At 37.5% G+C, this 26,199-nt stretch overlaps 2 protein-coding genes, 1 long non-coding RNA gene and 1 other non-coding gene across 5 annotated transcripts; 1 reads left to right on the forward strand and 3 right to left on the reverse strand.

The window, feature by feature from the left end:
• Positions 1 to 32: 32 nt before the first annotated feature.
• Positions 33 to 3,062, forward strand: LOC112186500 (tRNase Z TRZ2, chloroplastic). The gene is made up of 8 exons (XM_024324948.2): positions 33 to 523; positions 710 to 872; positions 944 to 1,014; positions 1,485 to 1,580; positions 1,667 to 1,780; positions 2,030 to 2,098; positions 2,228 to 2,302; positions 2,727 to 3,062. Exons 1-8 carry the CDS (start codon positions 140 to 142, stop codon positions 2,814 to 2,816), a joined length of 1,062 nt encoding a protein of 353 aa, XP_024180716.1. The 5' UTR covers positions 33 to 139; the 3' UTR covers positions 2,817 to 3,062.
• On the reverse strand, positions 3,034 to 7,849 carry LOC112186499 (3-oxoacyl-[acyl-carrier-protein] synthase, mitochondrial). Of its 2 annotated transcripts, XM_024324946.2 has the most exons (14): positions 7,673 to 7,846; positions 7,359 to 7,588; positions 7,148 to 7,255; positions 7,002 to 7,073; positions 6,795 to 6,881; positions 6,215 to 6,366; positions 5,642 to 5,722; positions 5,514 to 5,547; positions 5,333 to 5,399; positions 5,108 to 5,184; positions 4,630 to 4,690; positions 4,423 to 4,505; positions 3,911 to 3,982; positions 3,034 to 3,629 (listed from the first exon to the last, which is right to left on the reverse strand). In XM_024324946.2, exons 1-14 carry the CDS (start codon positions 7,779 to 7,781, stop codon positions 3,465 to 3,467), a joined length of 1,398 nt encoding a protein of 465 aa, XP_024180714.1. In that variant the 5' UTR covers positions 7,782 to 7,846; the 3' UTR covers positions 3,034 to 3,464. The 2 variants fall into 2 exon arrangements, 1 of the variants encoding a protein (XP_024180714.1); XR_005805229.1 differs by lacking the exon at positions 3,034 to 3,629 and having other exon boundaries at positions 3,928 to 3,982; positions 4,584 to 4,690; positions 7,673 to 7,849.
• A 3,590-nt stretch (positions 7,850 to 11,439) lies between these two features.
• LOC112191121 lies at positions 11,440 to 11,542 on the reverse strand. Its single transcript, XR_002932842.1, has one exon. It is a non-coding gene; the product is annotated as a U6 spliceosomal RNA (small nuclear RNA).
• A 935-nt stretch (positions 11,543 to 12,477) lies between these two features.
• Positions 12,478 to 24,198, reverse strand: LOC112190076. The gene is made up of 7 exons (XR_002932231.2): positions 23,528 to 24,198; positions 23,208 to 23,281; positions 22,885 to 23,056; positions 22,719 to 22,768; positions 13,446 to 13,553; positions 12,950 to 13,048; positions 12,478 to 12,643 (listed from the first exon to the last, which is right to left on the reverse strand). It is a non-coding gene; the product is annotated as an uncharacterized LOC112190076 (long non-coding RNA).
• Positions 24,199 to 26,199: the final 2,001 nt, after the last annotated feature.

A 26,199-nucleotide genomic window follows, 5' to 3' on the forward strand; every position in this document is an offset into this window, starting at 1 on the left:
ACCTCTTCTCCCTCCGAAATTAGATAAGCTCCCAAAATATCTCTGAAACTAGAGACTGTGAAAAACCTCCCTAAACCCCCTCCCTCTCTGTTTTGGGCTCCTATCTCATGACCTACTCTCCCAAACCCACAACCCCAAAATGCAAATCTCTCTGACCATTACACCCTCCAAAGCCCCTCTAATTTTCCCACTCCACCACCCCATTTCCCAAACCCCCCCAAAACCCCACACAACTTCCCTTCAAACCCTCTCCAATCCTCTCAATTCCCTCAAATCCTCCTCGCCTTATCTATCTGCAGTGGGCCGGGCTATCGAGGACGACGAGTACCGGATAGCCCGGAACCAGGTTCTCCGAAAAGGTGTGGACTTGGAGGGCTACTCCATTGAGGGGGTCTCCGTCGGGGGTCATGAGACTTGTATCATTATACCGGAGTTTAAGTGTGCTTTCGATATCGGCAGGTGTCCCTCCAGAGCCATTCATCAGAATTTTCTCTTCATCACTCATGCCCATCTTGACCACATTGTGAGTTTAACTCTTGCTTTTTTTGCTCTGTTGGGTAGCTAAACTACTTTGCTTCATTTACCGGGTTTTAATCTTACGACTTGTGATTTTAGTTTGCTCATACTCTTAGCCATTTAGTTCAGTTAGGACTCCTAACTTAGGAGTTGGAAATGCTAGTGTTTGTTGAATTGTGTTACATTGTATCAGGGTGGGCTGCCGATGTATGTAGCCAGCCGTGGTTTGTACAACTTAAAGCCTCCGACTGTGTTCGTGCCTCCTTGTATTAAAGAGGATGTGGAGAAGCTGATGGACATTCACAGGAGCATGGGACATGTGGAGCTGGAACTTGAATTGGTTGCATTGGATGTGGGTATGTAGCACTGGTTTAATGGGATTATTTAATATCTGTTCAGGTCGGAATGATAAATTTTTTGAGTTCAGGTGAAACATATGAGCTGCGGAATAACCTTGTTGTCCGGCCATTTAGGACTCAGCATGCCATACCCAGCCAGGTGTGTTTCACTATATTATTGTTTATCATTCACAATTTACTGATATAATTGCAGTATTAGCGATAAGAGTATCTCAAGATTTTTTCAGTGAACACATCGGCAAAAGCACTCTGGTCGAACCAAAAATAAGAAACAAGCTATTCATTAACTAGACTGCTATGCTGCCTGAATTTGAGAGAGATTTAACTAAAGTTTCCAGAGGTTACATAGAAATCATAATGGGTTTGTAAATTTTTATAAATTTTTTTTTTTAAATTTAAAGTTTCTTTTGGAAGGCCTTTGGTCCCCTTGTACTCATACAGCAGGTCCTGGGAGCCTTTCCCCAGAGTCCCTAACACATATGAGTCTGGTGTTATTGTTTCTTGCCAACATATGATGTTCTATCTACTTTAGTGGTGTTTGCATTTTGGAACCCAGAAAAGCTCAAGATCTATGTTCAATATTGGTTGCTTTTCAATATTTTTTTTCAGGGTTATGTTATTTACTCGGTTAGAAAAAAACTGAAGAAGCAGTACATGCATCTGAAAGGGAAACAGATTGAGAAATTGAAAAAGTCTGGTACTGAGGTTTGTAATATCTGCCAAACAGTTGTTCATTCATCATCAATGAACTGAACTTTGAAGTTGTATTGATTTTGAACTCTCCTTTTCAGATTACAGACACTATATTGTCACCAGAGGTGGCCTTCACAGGGGATACAACATCGGAGTATATGCTGGATCCACGTAATGCTGATGCCTTGAGGGCAAAGATTCTCATAACTGAGGTATGATCAAACTTTATCCTTTATGACAGATTTTTGTTGGATTTGGAGGCTGGAAACATGAAGGATATTTTAACCTTCCGAGACGATGATGCTAGACATCGCAGTGGTGTTTTCGTCTCCTCGTATACGTTCACATTGTTGTAGTGCTCTTCATTGTATTAACTCACAGTTTCACACACATACATAATGTTTTGTGATTTGATGAAAAAAGAACATACATCAGTTCTGATGGGTGGAGATCTTTGACAGGCAACTTTTCTGGATGAAGGATTCAGTATTGAGGATGCACGACAACATGGTCATACGCATATAAATGAGGTATGTGAACTATTGGTTTTCATGTTCCTTCTGAATACAGTGCATGTTGATCGGATATTTGACTAATGAGTATACTGCTTCATTTATCACATATTTTGTGACCCTAAATTTAGTCCGTCTCAAGTGCAGATCATTGAAAATGCTCAGTGGATTAGAAATAAGGCAATTTTGTTGACCCATTTCTCCTCCCGCTACCATTTAGAGGTAATCACAAGTCTGAATGGTGTCCTTTTGAATTATTCTGTATTCTGATGGTAACATTTGATGATCTTGGGGTAGCTTATGGCCCATTTTTTTATTATTGAATATTTGATATTCACCATGCATGCTTTTGGTGTTCCCTGCCTTGTTGGACATGAACAATATCAAGCTGAACATAGGTGGCTACCTTATAGTCAGTTTTCCATCTTGAAAATTTTGTACCAGTGGAAAGACGGATTGTATTAAAAGAATTCCTAATCTTTTGGTCTTGTTTTGGGTATACTTCAAAGACATTAGATGCAGTAGAATTTGGGGAATTATTCTCATGCACATGCTTTACAATGAGACTGTTGATATGAACAATATGCTATATTGTGATTACTTTGTTTCATTAATTACTGAATAAATGGTTCCCTCCATATTGCAGGACATTCGTCAAGCTGTATCAAGGTTGCAGTCTAAGGTGTCAGCGAAAGTGGTCCCTCTTACAGAAGGTTTCAAATCCATGCACACTTAGAATATAAGATATTTTGGGGCCGATTTGGTGCTCCGTTGGCTTAAATGTGATAAAGATAGAGATGAAAATAGAGATGTGATCAATTGGGCAGTGGATCAATTGTAGGCTGTTGTTAGATTTAGCATAGCAGAAACAGATGCAAGATTAAGAATTCACGTCTTTGAAATTGGAAGATATTCAGAGTTGGACACAAACTCTATTTTGTACTTTATGAAAATGAATACAACCATTTATTTCCAACTTTCATATTTCTTGCTTCAGATCATAGATGTGCTGCAAAAGCTACAACAAAGCTTAAAAGAAAAGCACATTAGACAAAATTGCGTTATCAGTACAACAATATTCCGGTGGTGGCCTTCTCCTAAACCAAAGCCTAAGTTGCAAACCTGAAAACTACTGTTAGTGAGGATTGGACTATCAAGATATGCTATCTCCATATTCAGCTAACCATGATGGCAGCTACCCATGCATGACACTGATTTGGCTCAAACCCGCCTAGCTCATCCTATCCCAACTTCATAACAAAGGGTTTTAACCCATATTTATGTATTACAACTGTGACTCTATGGCATTCCATGCTCCATCTTGCATTTAGGGTTTATATCCATAGTAAACAATCTTGAAGAGAAGAGTTAACCAAGTAAGTTGTCAGGGAGGAGATGTAAACAGCAGAGATGCATTTGTTCCTCCAAAGCCAAAAGAGTTCGACAAAGCTGCTCTTATATTCATTTGCTTTGAAGCTGTCAACGGCATGAAAGCATCATTAAATAGTGGGTCTGGTTTTGAAAGATTAAGTGTTAGTGGTGCAACTCCCTGCAATAAAACAAAGAAAGTATTAAATCAAAAGGAAAGGCCATTAGTGCGAAGAAAATTTTAGTAGCAGATCCACTAATGTTTCCTATTATATGTCAAAATACAAGTTCACGACTCGTTGCTTCCTTATTATTATCCAAGTGAAAATCCTCTTGATTCAGAATGGTAGCTCGAAAGGTAATGCTAGCATATGACCATGTCATGGATCTTCAAAGAAGCTATATCAGTTGGTTATTCCGTAGATATTTGATTGTGTTTGAGTCATCAAAACAGTAACTTACATGGTGTATGGCCAAAATAGAAAATATTGCTTCAACAGCCCCAGCTGCACCAAGGAGATGACCAACAGCTCCCTGAAAGTAAATAACAAACAAAAATGAACAAAGCACCACTTAGATACTGTATAATCTCTGCTTGCAAGGCACCAGGAATAACAAAATTGAATAACTTTATAGTGGAATTTCTGCTGCTACCAATTTTACATTAGGAACAGTAACCATATCTTCTTTGCAAATGAAAGATACTTGCACAGCAGACTTTCAGTAACTACTTGAAATCTAAAGTGTATCCTGAAGCTAGAAACTATCAGAAAATACATGTATTATGCAAAAACTCCTATGAAAAAATACAAGAAAATACAGGATATATCCTGATAACACACACACACACACAAAAAAAAGAAGAAGATAAAAAGAGCTGAGCTGATATCATGCCTAGACTACAAAATGCAATTAACGATAATATTCAACTAACATATGTTCTGTAAGCTATCATGCCTAGACTTCATGCTTACCTTTGTGGAGGACAGCGCTAGAGAACCTGATGTTGCATGTTCAGTGAAAACGTTTCTGATAGCATTGGCTTCTATTGAATCACCTGAATAATATACAGAAATATCAGTATAAGCCGCAGCTATACTAGTTTCGGCACATACTAACATTCTAAAGCAACCACCTGAAAATGTTAAATTGTAGCAATTTGTAAAGTTCCAATGATTTACCCAAAGGTGTTGAGGTAGCGTGGGCGTTTACATAATCCACTTGGTGAGGATGAAGCCCTGACTGCAAGTGAAAGGCAGTTGAATTACTAGAAACCCCAATTATCTTGATATGCATGATGATCTCAGAAAGTTAACTATAGAGGGAAGAGTTTGTAAACCTACTAAGATCACACTACTATACTTTCTGTAGGTGTCAAATTAGGAGTAATTCACTGCAATCACTATGATAACCCAACTCAATTTCTAACGTGAGTCCAAATTATCATGCAAGGACACACATCATGATACTTCATCCATTCTTACAGAACTGGCTGCCTTTTCTGCCCAAGATATATGTGGTACCACTTAAGAAGAATACCAAATTTGAAATAAACGTTCAAGACCCAGGTATATTGTTCCATTTCCTTAAATAAACCAAGTTCCACTGATATGAGCAAAAATGATTGAAGAATAAGTACACATTCCATCAAGTATTTACCTGTCTCAATGCACTAGTCATGGCTAGAATGGCACCTCTTCCATCAGTATGTGGTTGAGTAATGTGATATGCATCACCTGTACAGAGTCGCTATATTCAGAACTAATATATTATGAAATTACCAAAGCATTACTGAATAGATAGTTGTAACTTGTAATTGATTATGATTAAGATAAACAACCTAGATACTTGTAACTTATGATTGATTATATTAAGATAAACAACCTGACATCCCATAACCACGAACTTCTGCATAAATTTTTGCACCTCGATTCTTTGCATGCTCAAGCTCCTTCATTGGAAAATATGAACCAAATCATAAAACAATGAAGATTATACCAATTAAGAACCGGAAAGAAAGAACTTAGAGAAAAGGGAATTTTCAAAAAACGAAAGTCTCAACTACCTCCAACACCAAGATGCCAGAACCTTCACCTATCCTGGATTTGAAATGAAGATTTAGGTAACAGGAAGCATCAAGAAAGCAAAAGGTAAACAATTTGTGGAACAAACCTTTTAAGAATATGTACTTACACAAACCCATCCCGACCACAGTCAAAAGGTCGTGATGCTTCTTGTGGGGAGGAATTGTACTTTGTAGACAACGCCCTTGACCTGTAAATTGAGAAGAAAAAATAATTAGACAATATAACAAAAAGAACAATGCACTAAACCTCAAAAAGTTGAGCCAACTTTTGCAAAAATAGCCAAATGCTGTAGTTTAGAAATTCAGTTCTAAACATTTGAGAGAGAGAGCCGTGGTTGCATTATGTGTTATCATACAGAAAAAACTCCATTCTGTCATATTACTCGAGAAAGTCTTTCTTCTCATGTATTTTTACTAGTGAACCTCACCACATTTCCTCTATCATTTATGTTAGTCATGGAAACAGTATCATTAGCAACAAATTTTCCAGTTACAATTGTTTTACAACAAGAGTTGGATGACGGTGAAAGGAGCACTGAAAGATGCATCAAGTAGGTTTATACTTGCCCATTAAAGAAACTAGCCAGCAACTTCCGAAAGAAATTGAAAAGAAAACAAGGACTGTGCAGCCCATGGCGCACTCAGATAAAGGCCTCTAGTATTATTATCCTACACCATACCTGCAGAACCCTGCAATTGATAAAGCATCAATACTAGACTCTGTGCCTCCAGCCACCATAACATCTGAATCTCCAAACTGAATCATCCTCGTGGCATCACCCAGAGAATGTGCACCAGTGGCACACGCTGTTACTGCAGCATGGTTTGGTCCCTACGTTCAGAATCAATACCAGATTACTTGCAAAGATTTCTTTTATTATTGGAAAACAAGTCCGTAAGGCATTCTAAGTAGGTGGGGATATCTTTGGCACTCTTCTAGAGAAATAATAGATTCACGGCTTAATAAGGACAATGAGATGCACTCTGTTCTTGTACTTGGCACTCTTCTAACTCCAAACTGATGACCTACATCTCAGAGTAATTGTTGTTAACCTTTAATTTTCTTTAACTGCACTAGAATTTAAGAGTTCTAGCTACTAAACCTTGCCGGCTAATTTTTGCAGTTCAATGGCATGTGAGGTCAAGAGGTCAAGGCAACATAGTTGCATGCCTAGCCCCTTGTCCATCTAAAGCTCATTATCTGTTGAGGCTTATCATATACTGTAAAATGCACTTTAGTTTTTGAAGTTATTTACGCACCTGGAATCCATATTTCATGCTGATATGACCAGCTGCCATGTTAATCAATATCCGTGGGATGAAAAAGGGACTAAGCCGACGAAGACGCTTGATATAAAGACGGAAACAGCACATATCAAGTCAAACATCTTCAGGCTATAACTTGTACATCAAGATTCTTGTAACTAAAAAATGAAGACATCATTCACAGGTTATTTAAAAACTAACCTTCTCACAAATCAACTGTGCAGCATCCAATATGTCACTGATGCTTCCAGTTCCCCCACCAACTGAGACACCCTGCCATTCGTCAAGTTAAAACATAATTACCCTCTTAAAAACACTAACAAAGTAGTAATCTTTTCCAAAATTACCGTTCTTTCTTTGTGCTCAGGGTCAGTAGGCATCCATTTAGCATCTCTAAGTGCCTCATCAGCAGCACACAATGCATACCCTATAAACCTCGCAATGGAACGATGCTCCTGCCACAAATTAAACACACACACACACAGACATTTCAGTAACAACATTACACCATACACACTCCAAAATAGCCATCAGAATGGCCCAGGTTGCATTTCTTACCTTAGAATTGAGCCACAAGTCTTGGTTGAATTCACCTGAATTGGTTCCGGTGGGCACAATAGCGGCGACTTTGGAAGTGAGCTGGTCAAAAGAGTGAGATTGGGTCTCTGAATCAAACCCATTCATCTTGAGATCCTCAAGGGTCAATCCCCTAACGCCACAACCGCCGTCTATGAGTGTCTTCCATGTAGTCTCCACCCCACACCCCAATGGAGTCACCAGGCCCAAACCTGCAAGCCCGAATCCACCATTAACCAAAGGGACACAATCTCACATAGAATCACAGAGAGAAATAGAGGAGCAGAGAATAATACCAGTGACGACGACTCTGCGAGAGTGAACAAGTGGAGGGGGGTCGAAAGAAGAAGAAGATGATGATGAAATGCGACGAGTGAAGAGCTTACGCCAACCAGAAGCAGCCATAGCTTTCAGAGCTCTCAAAAGGCTCTGTCTTTACTGTGAAAAATCCAAGAAAGCCGAGGTTTTTGGGTGGTTTTGGGTGCTATATATATAGTTTCTTCTAAACGTTCTGCTTTGGTAAATAATGCTCACCTACTCAGTCCTAACTAAGAAAATTATACTCAGTAATTTTTAGATGTAAATCTAATGGTAGAAAAAAATTTGTTTTGTTTTCAACAACTAGATTTACATCCCAATGACTTTAGCGTTGTCTTTAGCAGCCATCCTTGGTGTGCAGTGTGTAAGAGAACAAGGCTTATACTTGGGTTTACCTATCCATGTAGCACATAATAAGAAGGCTATTTTTGCCTATCTGAAGGAGAGATTGTCAAATAAACTTATTAGTTGGCGTTCTAAAATCATGAGTTTTGGAGGTAAAGAACTGCTTATTAAGGTTGTTGCTCAAACGATGCCTAATTATGTGATGAATTGCTATGCTTTACCTAAATCTATGTGTGATGAGCTTCAACAATTATGTTGTCAATTTTTCTAGTATAGATGATAAGCGAAGAAATCATTGGAGATCTTGGGAGAGAATGTGTCTCCCTAAAAATAAGGGAGGTATGGGATTTAAACATTTGCATTCACATAACCTAGCAATGCTTTCAAAATAGGGTTGGAGGCTACTCTCTAAACCGGAATCACTTGTCACAAGAGTCTTTAAAGATGGGGAACTCTTTGTCCACCACTGGCTTTTCTCATATTTTGTAATCGTTTTCTTTGGAATAAATTTATTGTTTCTCAAAAAAAAAAGAGTCTTTAAAGATGTGTACTATCCAATTGGTTCATTTCTTAGAGCTAATATGGGGGAACCCTTCTTATTCTCTGTGGAATTTGATGGAGGCAAGGCCAGCCTTACAAGTGGGTTTACTTTGGCGTATTGGAGATGGCCAATTAGTCAGCATCTGGGACGATAATTGGATCCCAACTGTCTCCCATTATTCTCTAACTCGACCTGCAGACTCAGTATTTGAAATAGGCTCTGATTTGATCAACAGTGACTCTTTATCTTGGGATGTTGCAGCAGTTCATTCATGTTTTGAACCTCATGTGGTTTCTCAGGTTCTTTCTCTTCCACTAAGCAGCCGTTCTGGAGTAGATAGGCCTTCTTGGAAGCTTGACAAGAAAGGCTATTTCTCTGTTAAATCAACATATAAGGTAGCTTGTGATTTCTCTATTGGTAATCTATTTGCCTCTGCCTCTACCGAAAACCCATATGGACCTGTATGGAAAGCTTTGTGGAAAGCCAAATTTCTTAGTAAAGTGGCTATATTTGGTTGGCAGGCAGTACATAATCTGCTCCCAACTTGGACTACTTTGACTTTGGAGGTTCAGGTACCCTACAGTGAGTCATGTACGTGTTCTACACATGTAAAAACCTTAGAGCATTTCTTCTGTGATTGCAGTTTTGCTAGAGAGATTTTTGGAGCTCCTTCATTCTCTATTCTTACTTCTTCTTTGTCTTGGAAAGATTGGTTGCTAGAACGAGCTATCTCTCAGTCTCCACTTGCTTTTGATCAGTTATTGGTGCTTCTTTGGAGTGTTTGGAGGAACCGGAATAACAAGTTGTGGTATGATCATGTTCAAACCAGTGCTAACTTTGTGGTCAATGCCAAAGCTTGGCATGAGGAATACTTGCAGGCTAATCGCTCTTCAGCTACTGCACAACATGGACAGTCGAAACCTAGCAAGGTGTGGGTCACTCTAGAAGATGGTTGCTTAAAGCTCAATGTTGATGGGGCCTTCTTGGCTTCAATTCAATATGGTGGTATGGGGGGTGTGATTTGAAACTCACATGGTCAGTTTCTAGCAAGTTTTTCCTTCAGAATGTAGTTTGTCAGTTCCCCACTACATGTTGAATAGCTAGCCTTGAAGAATGGATTGGAACTGTTGCAGGCAATGCATATTACTCGGGCCATTGTCAAAAGTGAATGCTTACTTGCAGTGCAGGCTATCAATTCTTCAGTTGCAGACCTGTCTCCATTGAGTGCTCTGATTATTGACATTCAGAATCTTCTGGCTGTAAGTGAGGATTTAAAACTTTGCTTTGTTCCTCGTCAGGCCAATATAGTAGCACATAGATTGGCTAGTTATAGTTTTGAATCCATTGTTCACCTTGAATGGTTTGTTAATGCTCTAGAATTTATCCTTGATGCCCTGATGTACGATTTCAACCGTATTTAGTAATAAAATTAATCTTTCCCTAAAAAAACAGCTAGATTTACATCCGAAAGTGATTGAACATAATTTTTTTTTTTTATCAGTCACTGACCAAGTGAGAATACCACACAGTGAGTCCTTACCATGTGTGGGTTTACTATTTCGGGCCTTACCCAAAAAAGAGAAGCGTATTCTTTGAATTGACTAGATGACCTTTGAAGCTGAAGTGTATAGCGTTAAATGGTAGTACTTGAATTACTAGATAATGTTAGTGTGAGTCATCGTTCCCTATTAGGAATAGACTACAAGGGAATATATTGTTGTAACTACTTACCTTGTATATGTTGTGTAGTGCAGTAGTACACAATGGTTGTAGTACGTTGTAGTACGATTGTAATCTGTTTATATACACTACAGAATGTTTGTAATAAGATATCAGAAAATTCATTCTCAACCTTGTTCTATTTGACTTGGTATCAAAGCAAAGATCTGAGAGGACTTTGTATCTTTAGTTGTCTAATTTTTCCTCAATCCGAGGAATTGATACAAAACCAAACCCCTTTGTTAGGGTTGTTTTTGTCGTTCTCTACCTTTAATCCAAGCCTGGTCTTCATCTCCTTTTAGGGACCGACCTTTGTCAAGTCAAACCGGGTCCACATCTCTTCATCCCTCGTCCAGACCGCCGTCGCTCTCCTCTACCCAACTGCCTAGATCAACTTTGCGTCCCGAGACGCCGTCGCTGCCCAGATCGACCAACCAAAGAACTTCTCCAAATCTTTTTCCTCCACCGCACCTTCCGGTCACCTGAAGAGGAGAAATAACTCATGTCTTCAAAGAAAGTAACATCCATAGTGACATAATACTTTCTAGTTGGTGGATGATAGCACTTGTACCCCTTCTGATAGCCTCCGTAGCCAACAAACACACACTTAAGAGCCCGAGCATCCAACTTAGACCTCTGATTTTTTGGTACATGGACAAAAGCAACACAACCAAAAACACGAGCTCTGATACCAAGAATGGGTGTAGTATGCACTGACCCTAACCCTAACACAGGAAAAGCCTCACCATTGGCATTGGTTACATAGGATACTGGTGGGGAAGACAATTCAGTAATGCGGGGAAAACATGGAACCGGTCACTATACTAGGGGGCGAGACATGACCGCGACTTAAGATTCAAGTACATAGTAGTTGTAGTACGATTGTAATCTATTTATATACACTACAAAATGGGTGTAATAAGATATCAGAAAATTCATTCTCAACCTTGTTCTATTTGACTGATAAGACAGTGAAAGGGATTCATTTTTTTATTTTTTTTTTGTGAAGACCTAAACCCAAAGGTTATCTAGCAGGAATAAAACAGAGGGAGATGCAGAAAGAGAAGAGATTGCAAAAACACAAAGGTTATCTAGTAGGAATAAAACAGAGGAGATCTAGAAAGAGAAGAGATTGCAAAAAAAAAAATGGAGCATTTCTCAATTCACGTGTGTCATCCTTGCGCAAGGACCATGTTAATCTTCTATGTATCGTTCAAATTTTAGCATATGTCCCCAAACGGACCAGTGAAAGTGATTAATTGAATATGAGCACTACACCAAAAATCTTATCAGACAACGGCAGAAAACCGATGTGGGATATGGAGTCCCACCGTTGTAGAGTGAGCCGTTGTCTGATGAAAAATTAGACAACGGTGGAACACAGTTGTGTGATAAACACACAGACAACAGGTATGTGTTATAACTGTTGTGTGATAGCTCGACAGATGGCTCGGCAGATGCCAAGCGCAGCAGTTGAGGCGCTGTCTTCAGCAATAGTGGTAGTTTTAAGCTGTTGTATGTTAAGCGCATTAGACAACATTTTTTTATTTTGTCTGTTGTCTAATTGATATTCACACTTCAGTTGTTGGACTATATCTGTTGTGTGATTAACTTTAGGACAACAGAGTTCAATTGGTTCTGTTTGGACAACAGAGTTCAATTAATTCTGATGTGTGATTAACTTTTAGGACAACAAAGTTCAATTAATTCTGTTGTCTGAGTATAAATCAGAAGGCATTGATTCGTTAAAAACCGATGTGTGATATGATTGATTACAATGTGTTTTTGTCCCATTTTTGGCCATTCAGACAACAGGCAGTGATCATTATATCTAATCTGTTGTGTGATCATTTAATTGAACATCCCATTCCTGAATTAGATTGTGCATTCATTTGGTCCATTTACCAAACAAACAGTACTCTATCAAATACAAACATTGCAAACCATCAAATGATTCATATAACCAATACTTTAAACTTCAAAAGCAAAAGGGGTGCATTTCCCAATCATTGAAACCAACATTTTACACAAGAAAAGCATTCTAGTGCATGCCCATCTACTTGGGACATCAAAAAGCTGTTATACATATATATTTTTCCAAAACATGCCACACATGGTGCATGACAATGTCCCAACAGAGAAGCACAAAAAAGATGCTTTCCTTATCTAAAATGTACCAGCAACAAGTGCGCTACTTCTTGACTCGTGCACATATGTGTTGACAACAAACTTCTCCTACTCATTTCGCACTTGATCAATATCCGCTTAGGTGAATTGGCTGCTACCTCTCCTCCCCTATCTCTTTCCTTTTCTTCTTCTTCTCAACATTATCCTCGACAGGTTTCTAGAATAAGAAAATAAATGTAAGGTATATATCATAAATAAGTTTTACTAAGAGAAGACTTCAGAAACTATCTTCACTGTTACATATAGCAAATACAGATGCCACATTATACAAAGGTAGACGAACAGAATGAATTATTGAATATTGAATTTTCCGTCTCTTATATCTATAAACCATCAAAATATATTAGTGGTAGTATAGGAAGTCAATCACACTTGCTAGGGATATTGAAGTATTAGTCTAAAAAACTGCATAATGTGCAACGAAGAAATAAAGTAAGATATAATCTGATAGTCAATTAGATACCTTCAAAAGCATCTTATATGCCTCCAATAAGTGATTGGCTGCAGGCCCGAACCCATGGAGCTGGGGTACCTCCATCATGTGTGTCCAGGGACGTATTTCCTGCAAAAGCACGACATTTCAAGGTAGCAGATAAGAGTATGTCCCTTTTAAACAACCGCAAAAAAAATCGAAATAAGGAGCAAACAAACAACTAACAAAAGGCATTTTGAATTTGTGCACATCAAAATAAACATCAACATCTAACTAGAGAAGCTAAAAAGTAAAATTTTCAATTAGCAAGGAGCAGGAATACAAGCAAGAAAAAATTTTCCTACACCAACCAAACCAAATGTAAATATGGAATCCACCAAAGAGTAACGTACCTTTATCATGGTGACATTCTCAGTAACACATGTGCCCAAAATCCTTTAATTAGGTAATATACAGTAAAACAATAGGAAAATAAAAGCAAGAGCAGATTGTCAAGGCAGTATCTCAAAAGGAAAGCAGACCAGACCTTGGTGTAAATCATATTGAATGATCTTGCAGTTTCTAGAAAAGATTCCAAATGCGAACGCAATGTGGATTCCACATCTGCATACTCCTCATGTGGGTTGTAAGCATGCTATATGCATTAAGGTGAGTTAATTATTACAACGAGAAAAAGAAAGCAATAATAACAGAACTAGAAAAAACAGTTTATAAGTACATAAGATGTACAGGAACAACCCAAAATTGTAGGAGCATTCATTACCAGTAATAAGATGGACTTGAGGCATTGGTAAAAAGTAATTCAAGATAAATAAGGGAAAATAAAAGGAATGTTAAAACAAAATGCTAAAATGAAAATGGATCTTTGGGCACCCTTTGAACGTCAAAAGGAAATGGAAAGGTAATGAGGCAGATTCTTTATGTATCAGAGAGTTAAAAAAAATTCAAGTACTCTTGTGTAACACTCTGCCTCTCTGAGCCTACGGTTAGAGGGGAATGATAGTAGTGGAGCTAACGTCAACGGGAGAAACGAAGATGGGCACAACAACTTTTCAAAATGAGGAGGAATTTGTTTGTAATTTGAGTTGAAAATTATAGTCAAAGAAGGCTGATATACAATTGCCAAAACCATACACCAAAGATGAGACATTTTTTCTCTCTTTTTGATGGAAAACAAAACTGCACTGGAGAAAATGAACTACTACAAAACAATGGACAATAAGTCCACTGAAGTAATCAACTAATGTAGCATATTTGCAGTAGCAATCATCAGCAGTAACCTCGGGAATCCGGCAGAACAAACTATGTTAACAGAAGATTATAGTGAAAAATAAGCAAACAGCAGTAACTTATGGAATACAAACGATGAGACAAATAAGCAAATAATGTCCAAAGCCAAAAATTACATAAAGAAAAGAAACAAACCTTTGATGCCAAGTCATCAACCTTTTGTTGAAGATGTAAGAGAGTATTGTTCTGAAAGCTTCTGCTCCAGCTCAGAAACATTAGGTCTACAAATGAACGTTGACTAACAATCAGAATGTTACTATCACTACTACAAAAACTGCATCACACAACGGTGGAAATCTGTTGTGTGATGTGGACCATGTCTGTTGTCTATCTCGATGTTGTGTGATGAGCACACTCACACAACGGTGAAACACCGTTATCTGAATATCATAGACACAACGCATTGCTTATAACCGTTGCACCAATTCTGCGCATGTCAATGCCAGAAATTGGATGCGGCGCATTTTCGATGGTGATCAGACAACAGAAGTAAGCACACACTGTTGTTGGTTAACTTCTCACACAACAGAAAAATAACACTCAGACAATAGAAGTAAGTACACGCTGTTGTTGGTTAACTTATCATACAACAGAAACATATGGCGACTGTTGTTGGTTGTTCCTTCACACAACAGGTATCATAAGTAACTGTTGTATGTGTGAGGCTCAGTGTTGAATTCTTCACAAGTCATACAACACATTGTTTCTATACCGTTGTGTGATTTAACATTAGACAACTGATACCCATTTATTCTGTTTTGTGAGTACTAATGTGACGACATAATTTTATAGATACTATTGTGTGATTATAAGTGGTTTGTTGTGTGATTGACGACATGCGTATTCATACAACGTAATTTAATTTACTATTGTTCGTTCATTATCGATTATTTACCTGAAATATTTGCACAAAAATAATGCTCTATTTATTAAGTATTGAAGTACTCTAATTCAAGCATGTACCAAAAGAGCTAGTATTTATCAATCATCCATACATTCATCTATACCATGTAACAAAAAAAGAAAGCATTCTAGCTAGCTTGATGGCTGCTGCATTCTAGCTAACAATTAAAAAGAGCAAAAACTGATACAATATAAAACATGCACATATGCAGTTGCTGCATGTGAATATATGCTTTCCTTCAACCAACTTGATGGCTCCTTCCAACTCTCCTGCAAAATCTTTAAGTGATGGGGAGCTCTCATTCTCAATGCAGGGTAGCCTTTCGCTTATTTCAGCTCTCTTACTTGCAAACAACAAACTGTACAGGTCATTTCTGTCACCAGACCACATGAGGATATACCACTAAAGTTTCAAGCTTGATAATGAAAATCAATACTTCCAAATCCAAACTTACAGTTCTATCAATATAAATGAAAGAACATACTTACATTTGAATGTGCAGTGAAGTTGAAGTATTGAAATAAGGATACCATATTTACATTTGCATGCTATGCTTGCTGATTAGTACCCTGATTAAGGATACCATAAATTAGTTCTCATATGTTAATACATGAATTATACTAGCAAGTTAACTGAAAAAGAACAATAGCAAGTTAATTGAAAAAGAACAATCATGTGAGGCATGTAAATGAAGAGAACAGCCAAAAGACTCAAAATTCAAATTGTCAAGTAGCAACCAAAGGTCCCATGATTGCTTCCATCTTTTGCTTTGTAGTTCTTAAAAAATAATTGACAAAGACGTTAAATTACTTAGTTGGCAGCTGCACTATACAAGTCCTTTGAAATTTTTCTAATACAAAATTTCAAGTTCTCTCTCTTTTGGCAAATAAATTCATGTTCTCTTCCTGTGTCTTCAGGTGAGTACATTTAAGGAGTATATATAAAATCCTCTATGATTATGAATAATAGAACAAAACTACAAGACTGCATACAGATCATCTAAGTTAAATATTAATTTGACAACTGGACATAGCTATTAAGGATTCATGAAGGTTTACCTCAATGAATTGGCCAACACCTCCAAAAGCATTTGTCAAACCCTTCTGGTAAACTAACGATTATGACTTTCAAATGTAGTTAGTACTTATTGACCACCTGCAGCAAATTCCTACAATCCCTGCATTGAAAGAAAAGAAAAACTCTAAAACCACCACTAGAGAAAAAGAAAAAAAAAATTAACTGCTTTAGTAAAACCCAAAAAGTGGTTGAACAACTCGTTCAATTGACAACCTGTTTATGCCTCAATATGAGATATGAGGCACAATCAGCTACTCGTTCAATACTATGCAGATCATTGAGGTTAATATAAATATATATATATATATATATAATGAAAACAAGAATTAGAAACCAGAAAACATTATTAATCATGTTATATGTTTAACTATGCACTCAAATTCCACAATGATCACAAATAGTAGGAAATATATGGTTCAAAAGCAGAGCCAGACTTAACCGTCATCCTCTAACTTATATCATTCAGTATACGACAAATGACTGCATATAATGCATATGGGATTAAGCAAATTGAATGAACATACCTAGCTGTCTATAGCAAAATCCCCATAAACAACTACGACAAGAAAGATTACTGATACTCCGGAGTTTCCATAAACTTTTCCAGACTCTAAGCCTTTATGTACGGAGTCTCCATCCTTTTGTGACCACTCAACCTGTATCAAAATGTAAACCAATCATGCTAGGACTCAAAGGACAAAAACATTCAAGCACACAAAGTGCAGTGCTTAATTATACATTTATATACCTTTAGAGTGGGATCAACTTCATAAAATACCATCTCTGCAAGTGCAATTCCAGCAACTATACAATTCTCCTTTGCCAAGAAGTGGGCTTCTACTTCCATCTCAGATGGAATGGTAGCCAGACATGTCACATCACCTATAATTAAAGCAACAATCTTGCTATAATATGTTTGAAAAGTAAATAAGTCTTGAAGATCTCAACTTTAAAACCATTTAAAATTGGTGCATCAAGAAAACCAAAGAAGGTTTCAACCTCGATCCCCAGTGTCTTCAGCAAGGGCTGACTTGATGACACCCAACAAATCGTAAGTCGGATGTGAAGGAGGCTTTATCGGTAGGGATTCATATGATAAATTGGGCTTCTCAGTTTGAACTGTAGACATTCTAATGATCTGCCTGCAAGGGTCCAAACAAGTCCATACATTCCAAATCAACAGTCTAATACGCCACCAATGATCAACAGAAACACAACTTCGGAACAAATGAAAGTAGAACATTTGAACATGTTTGAATCTCTCAACTACTATCCATTCCATTAATTAATCCCAATCACATAGTTTCTTCTATGATTCAAATTATGGCAAATGCTATTAAGTACTTCACCACCACAACATTATCACCATTAGGCAGAGTAGTAATCACTCATGAAAAACTTGCCAAAAGCATATGCTATTAAATTATCATTCTTTACATAAACAAACACATACCATACTGAATTGAAATCTACTGAAGTGACCATGTAATTGGCAGAGCAAAACTAATATTACTTGAACTGATATTGGGTACCTTAAACTTGGTAACTTTAAGCAAAGCTTTAGACTTTAGACAAGAAAGAACCCAATTCCACTTGAATTAAAGGAAAATAAAGTGGATCAGAAAAAATAGAGATCATCTCTAAGTTGTTTATCTTCTTCCAATTGTGGGTCCTCATTTCTTGACAAAGTTCTAATAGAGATCATCTCTAAGTTGCAAATGCGGAGGCAAACTATGACTCACATGCCAATGCTCTTGCACTACTTTGCAGCTAAAACTATCAAAAACTTGTGCGGAGCCAACCCATAACGTGGTCTGTTAAAATCTACTCATAGTTAATTTCACCCAAAAAAAAAAAAATGCTCATAGTCAATTAAGTTTTTAATTGCAATTGACACAATCATCCAAGTGAATGCATTGTTGGAAACTAAAATCATAGATGAGTAAACTTATCATGCACATTACCTGGAAACTAAAATCATAGCCACAGCACATTGATCCATGTGTCAAACTTGTAAAAGTACAAAGATGCATAGTCCGCCATATTAGTTTAGCGAGGATCGAGGAATGATCAATTACCATTCAACTTAAGTTTGAAAAGTTATACCATACCAATTTATTTTGTCTATAACTTAAAACAGGGGAAAGTATGGTTCAGAATATACCACAATTATTTCTAGGTTGTAAGTTTCTTTTCTTTGTTTTTTTTTTCCCAAAAGTGCTGGTACTATAAAGTGGAATATGAAAATGCAGACAAGGACTAGAGAATTACTTCTCTTTTGAACTCAGCCAAAGCAGCACCCAAGAAATCCTGGTCTAGGAACTTCACGTACAGCAACTTCCTGTAACTCAACTACAATCCACCAGCCAAAACTAATAGTCAACAGTTAATCTTAATTCCTCTTGTAATGGCTGTGAAATAAAATACAAAACAATTTCAAGCCTCAGCTAATGAATTAAGTAGATGCATAGTTCCAGGAAGTAATGGCAATATCATAATCTACCATTAAAATAATGAGAACAAGAGTCCCAATCATGAAAAGATACAAATCTTAGGTAGCCTATAAAAAGACTTGAATAAACTTGCTTCCCAATAAACACCAGAGCAATTTAAACAACATAGCAATTTGCCTACTTTACTTGATGTTGCTAATTTACATGCAATCTTAGAGAAAATGCTGAACAAATTTCAAGCCCAATAGCATCGATCTCGTCCATTTTCTACTTGGAGGCCGATCAATCCTAACAAATTAAATCATAATAACCAAGAGTTTCCAGGAACTATGTTTATGTTTTAAACAAAGAAAGGTCCAAACTTTACTTACAACGTTCATTATCGAGAGTTCTCAGAAGAATCACTGAATCAAAAACTATCCAAAACAGCTTGAAGAATCACTAAATCAGAAACTATCCAAAATTAGTAATTCAGATTACCTATTAGTACACAGCAACTTCTTCTTCGTGTTCTAATGTTCGACTACCCATTAGTAAATAGCAACTTAGTAATTCAGATTACCAAGCTAATATACATAACAGAATGTCAGAAACACAGTAAATTTCTAAATTGGATCAAGAAGGTTGAACTGCATAATACCAATGGTGATGAGTGACTTGAGTGGTGAGGACGAGTTTGACTTGGGCTGCTTTAAGAACTTTTTCGGGTTCAACAGGATCCTTTGGTGCTCTCGTCAATAATTCTGATTCACCCAAAACCCAAAACAAAATCAGAAACAAAATACTTTACTAGATTACCAGCAAATCAGCGACTACCCATCACTCCAACAGTTAAATGAGTAAACAAGGGAATCTAAATGCAATCATATAAGAGGAAAACAAAAACAGGTGCATTACTAAAACAACATGTGTAGTGAAAGACCCAAATGAAAAATAAGCCAGAGAGATAGCAACTTAGACACGCAAAGGTCCCAAATCCCAGAACAATCAAAGCATTGATAGCTCTACTGGTCAACTTATCCAAATCATCCTCATACTCCATTTCCTCCAGAACCAGACAATTCATATTGAAGACCCACAAATTCTTCAGACCCATCAACCAATAACCGGCTAACTATTTCTTTTTAGCTAAGTTTGAAAAGAAATGTGTTCCCAGACACACACACGCGAAATCACAAAAGCAAAACAGAAATTCATGGAGTCTGTAATAAAACTGAAACAAAGCAAATTGGGGGAAAACAAAAGAAAAAAGAGAATTAGGAAAAGATAGTACCTTGGCTAGATAATGAGCTCTATCAGTGCCTTCGACTTTCAAAAAGGTTGAAGCTTCCCTGAAAACGAAACCTGAAATAGCTTTGAGAACGACCTCCTAAGGCGGGCCTTGTTCATCCTTGGAGAGAGCGGGTTGGTTCTCGTTGTGGAAGCAACTGAGTTGGGTCCTTCTGGCGAATTGGCGGGTCAGCTGCGGAGAGGATAAGCCATTTCGATTAGGAGTCAAATAAGGAAAAGCAATGGCAGATGATAAAGGCGAAATCAGATCTAGACGATGATAGAATTTGTGAGAGATAGGGACTTTGCCGGATCGAGAAGCCTTGAATTGGTTTGGGTAATGCAAAGTGGAGCTTTGATTATCGACTAGGTAGATGGAGTTGGAGGCAGATTTGGAGAAGTGAAGAGCGAGCCCCAATTCGAACCTTAATTTCTCTCTGGAGACTACGAACAACTGGTGAATTAGGATAGAGGATTTGGGTCGGTATATCGGGGAAGAAAGAATAGAAGCGAGGAGCTGGACTGAGAGAGAGGCTTAGGCTTAGCATTTTGACAGAGAGACTACCCCGGGATGGGAAGGGAAAAATACGTTTGAGTGGTTGTAGCCCTCTTCTTCTTCTGTTTTTCTTCCTTTCCTTCTTTCTTTCTATCGAACATATGGGATTGGTGGCCATAATTTTAGTTCATCCCACAACATATAGTAAAAACTATCGTAGGAGAGTATACATAAAATGATATGTGCCAAAAGAAGGAGGGAAATTTGCCGCTGCCTACGTTTGGTGGGAGGATTTCAAATCGATTTGAGTCAAAATGAAAATATTGTTGCCGCCTATGTTCCTCATTCAGACAACAGAATGACAATACCTGTTGTACAAGATTTTTCATCTTGCCCTAGGTACACCTAGTAGAAATTATCAAATTGTCATACAACGGAAATAACTAGACTGTTGTACCGTACAGCACATTTCCACAACAGAACATGCATAATTCTGTTGTGTGATAAAGTTGGTGAACTTGTCTTCGGAGGGAATTTTGAGTTCAGTGATGGCGGGATATCTACCTCTAAATTTTGTGTCATTCATACAACGGAACATGCATAATTCTGTTGTGTTATAGAACTCTGAAGAAAAAGTTTTCAATTTGGTAGCATTCCCACAACAGAACCTCATTAACACCGTTGTACAATGGAGTTCACGTTATCAGACGACAGTAAATTTTTATTCTCTTATCTAATGGGTGTTGTGTGATGCACTTTTTGTAGTAGTGTATATTTAAAGGAGTAAGTTATTCTAACTTCAGTAGTATAATCACCTGAGTTACCTCATTAGCATTTTATCCTAACTACTTCTATTACATAGATTCTTATAGTAAAAACGTTTCATGATAAGTTGATTTATTGGAGTGCTTTGCTTTGTGCTGATGCTTCAAATTTCATGACCAATGCCATCCATGGAACCATTCAATAGTTGAGTTAATCATTGTTGTTTAAATATATCTATCACACAGGCGCTTTTAGCACCTAACTACAGTCATATGTCTTTCAATACTAGTGGGATAAGGTTCACCAAGTGCCAGAACATATGGCTGACACCATTGAGTATTATACTTCTGACTGATTTAAAAGTAGACTTCCTTACGATATAGAGTGACTATCAATGTAATACTCAATACCTCTGACTGATTTAAAAGTAGACTTCCTTACGATATTGATGGTTAATAATAGAGAGAGTACAAGGGTTACGTACACTACAATTCCTCAAACTGAGAGAATCTAAGGCATATCCAATTTACGTATGACAAAAAAAGTAGATTGTACAATTTTCTGGTTCAAACATATGGTGATCTTAAATGAAGCCATTATTCTTTTACTTCATGGGAAGAACTGAAAACCAACTATAAACTCAGAAAACACTTGATCACCACTCCAAACCATTTGACCACAAAGCTGAAAATGCACAACAAAGAAAACAAAACTGCAAGATATACTCAGAAATCAAACTGATCCATAAACAAATTCAAATGCTAAACAAATCCAAATTTAAACCCAAATGCTTAACAAATCCTAATTTGATTCAGTCCCCAAATCCATACACATATCTTTCCTGCCTTTTCAAAGCATAAGCAACATCCATGGAAGTAATAAAAAAAATAGGAAAACCCAAACTAATTTAAGTTGAACAAATTAACAATTTATTCTGATCAAGTGTAATCTCATAAACCCAACATCCATAACCGATACGAAAAAAGAATTGAATATAAATGAAGAGTGAAATTTCACAAATTATATGGCAGCCAATAAGCTGAAACTTCAGGAGACTACAACATATTTTTATCAAATCTGGTGCACCATCATTAACAATCAGACGCAAAATGAAGTATATTAACAGAGCTATTACCTAACCAGGAAACTCTGACCACAAATGAATCTAATTTTCACCACAATGAACCAAGTATAAAACTTGATGAAGTTTGCTTGATTAGAGGCAGAATTAATTTCCATAAAGTCTTTCAAAGCATGATTTAGCATTGAGATATATAGGATAATAGGAATGTGAATACATATTTGTTTAAAATTAGATGACAATAAGGAATGTTAAATTGGGAATATTATGTAAGGAACAAATGAAAAAAAGAAGGTAGTTGAAAGGTGCTGATGGCACAAATAAGCAGCTCAAAAAAATGGAAAAAAATTACACGATGGAAATCGAAAAAAATGATAATCAAATATCTTTAAGTTACTTTCTTCTACTTTCTCTCAGAACATATATAAAACAACGACAAAGATGAATAAAGCTAACAACCAAACCTCTTTTCTTTGCTTCCACTTCAAACCTCTCTCCCTTCAATATGCACAACCTGCAAATTAAAAACATACAACAAAAGCCAAAAACCAGATTCAACTTATAAACAACTCAATTAACAATTTCGATTAAAGTCACAACAATCAATTAGATTGCAGTCCATGAATATACCCAAATTTGTCTTCTTCTCCAGCAGAACAAAACTGACGAATCTAGCTCCCTCTGCAAATCAAATCGATTGAAAACTACAAACCAAATTTCCTCCACAGATGATCAGAAACTGACAACTGCTCTCACCCTTTTTCAAACTATAACCCAGCCAATCCAAAAGATGTAACAAAAACTGCATTAGAAGCAAAAAAAAATTGAACAAATCTAAATCAGAGAAGATGGTAAACACAAAAGAATAAACCAACTAACAGAGAATGACCTTAGAGTTTAAAATTACACGTATCCTGCTGCTTATAATACAAAACAGAGTTCAAGGTCCTTACCAATTTTCGATTTGAAACTGACCCAGCAACTTTCCCTTCTCCAACTTCTATTATCCAGATTCCTCAAGCCTCAACTGCTCCAAACTAAACAGGGTGTAATTAGGGTTTTCCCAATCCAAATCAAAGAAAAGACCTCAATCAACAAGGGGGGTGGGGGAGGGTTGATGAAAACATGCTTACCAGACAAAAAGAATAAATTGGCGACATCCAAGATGGCGCGACAGCGTCCCCAATCCCCAAATCCATTTTAACCAGAAAATCAATCAAACCTAAAACACAATCGATTTCAAAAACATGAAAATTAGAGGCAAGAGAAGTACCAGTTAACAAAACCCATCCTTGGCCACCACCGTGAACTTCACATCACCAGAAACTAGATGAAACGGCGCCGATTCGAGGAGCTTGTGGACTTTCTGGTGGAGATTTCGATCGGAGATCGAACTTAGAATCCCCGTGTTGCTCGTCGGACATCATCTCGTATAAGGTCTAGGACTGGCTTGTCCGAGACAAGTGTTGATCGACGTGGCAGAAAACAGAGGCAGTGGAGGGAAAAATAGGGTTTGGAGTTGGGGGAGGAATTGAGGGAGTGCAGCTTGGAAAGAAAGAAGATAGAAGAGAGAGGTGGAGAATGCTAACTACTTCCTCTCATTCATCTTCCTCTCTTCACTAACTACTTCTTTGTTTTTTTGTAGAGGCAGGAATTGTGTCGGAGTGCGGTGAAGTATGAAGGGGTCGCGAATAAGTTGGAGAAGAAATTTTGGGGTCGGGAGTTGAGGGGTTAATGATTAGGGATCAGGGATGCAAGTTTCAGTGGAGTCAGACACGGAGGTTGGTTGTAGATGAAGATGAAGGTACTTGTCTTTTGGAGAGGGAAGAAGATAGATGAAAAGGAAATTGTGCTTTGATGGTGTTCTGTCTGGCCTGTCTGGCCGTCTGGGTGTTGGAAAAAAATGATGTGGGAGACAAAAGTCATTAGCCCTAGCCAATTAAGTTGTCAAACGCACCGGCTGCTAGGCTATTTTTATTTTGTGTTCATGTATCAGACAACACATAATGAAACTATGTTGTCTGATTCCGCACATATTAAATTTGAGTTATGGCAATAAGGCTAGGGAAAGTTCCCGCTCTGTGTAAGCAAAATTCAGTTTGGGAGCAAGGGAATGGAGACGCATCAAAACTTCTAATATATCTTCCTTGATCATACAACATAAAAACAAAAACTGTTGTATGACAATTTGCAAACTACACTCATACAACAGATATAACTATTCTATTGTACAATGAAGTACCAATTTGGAGCCAAATTTGGGTCGATCTAGGAGGGAAATCTGCCACTATTTTTTTATTTATTTACACAACAAATTATTCTTATAACCGTTGTGCAATGGCCTTCTAAACAAAAACTTCAGAATTTTAACCACTTTATACAACGTAGGTTTACTAAACATGTTGTCTGATTCACTTTTCTTCATCACACAACACTTTTTTTTTTTCGTTGTGCAAAAGGTGTAGTGTGTTGAGGTTTTTGGTGTACTGGAGAAATGGAACGTGACAAAGTTAAGCTGATGAACAAATGATTTTGAATATATTAAAGAGAACCATTGACATTAAACTAGTAGTCATTTCAATTTTAATAAACCATCCAAGAGTGCTAGACATTTAAATTTTGCATAAACTTTGTGAATGTTGTGATCACTTTTTCTATTTTGCGTTAATCATGTCCTAACTCGTACGCATGAATTAATTTTTCACTAAAATGTGAGGCAGAGAAGTGTCTAGCCACTTAATCATCACATAAATCACTTCTTTTGTTATAGCAGTGATTAAGTTAGAAATTACAACAAAGCTGGTCGTCAAGCCCAACTCACAGATAGAACCTAAAATAGAAATAAAGCAAATCTAAATGGAGAAAAAGAGACGACTTTGACATGATAACCAAGAACTAGAGACACCAACAGTATTGGATCTCTGGCTGAATATCAATATCACTTCATGTTAGACAAGGAAGGTCTTCCTTTGAGAGAATAAACACGAGGGATGTTGGGAGTCTATCGACCCATCCGTGTTCAGTTTGATAAATTGAGGTGGAGGATGTCAACATTTTCTATCAATGCTCATTGACGAATTTTCATTTATCCATGAGCCCCTTAATTTACTAAGATGTTTTACTTGTAGGAACTTGAAAATTGCAATAGAGGCTTGAAGAGCAATTTTTTTATGTTTAGCAATATGTCTCCTTTATGTTCAATAAATTGCCGCACAACGAGCCTTCTAAATGTGCCAACATATAAAAGCCATGTGAGTGAAACAAGCAAATGTTAAACAAGTAAGTTCCAAATTCATTCTATTTACAAAAACAGTATAAAGTTAATTTTTTCTGAACATATTTGCTTTGATTGAAACTTATGGCACGAGTGATTATAATGTACTTAAATGATAGACACATCTAATGAACAATTCTTTTCATCGAAACTCTCTCTCTCTCTCACCTAAACCTTAAGGCCTTCCGGTTGCAAATTTCTTCTTGTCCGGTGGCGCCCTCACGTTGGGCCTGGCCTCCGGGCCTCCCGTTGTCATGGGGTTTGCTGCCGGACGGGAAAGCTAATGCCTATGGGACACCCTCAGGGATTCTCTCTGGTGTTTTGTCAGTTTGGTTTGGCTGGGATGGTGGAGACGGTGGTGGTTATGCTGTTCGGGCCGGTATTCCTTCCCGTTGATGGTTTTCTTGGATCGCCAGCGTCATGAAGCTCGATTTGCAAGGCTGGAATCGGGGATGTTTGTTGAGTCGGGGATGTTTTCTTCAGTTTGATGCAGGTTGGCGGCGTGGCTCGGAGAGATTGGATCGCTGCCATGGTAGTGTAGATCTTGATGACGTGGGTCCCTGGAATGGATAGAATGGAACTCTGCCGGAAGGGGCCATACGACGGGGTGCTGGAGAAGACGGTAGACTAGGCCCGAATCAGGCTGCTGGGCAGGGAGATCTCCTTAGTAT

This window comes from Rosa chinensis, chromosome 2 (genome assembly GCF_002994745.2).
Source record: "Rosa chinensis cultivar Old Blush chromosome 2, RchiOBHm-V2, whole genome shotgun sequence".
In the NCBI taxonomy this organism is placed as follows: domain Eukaryota; kingdom Viridiplantae; phylum Streptophyta; class Magnoliopsida; order Rosales; family Rosaceae; genus Rosa; species Rosa chinensis.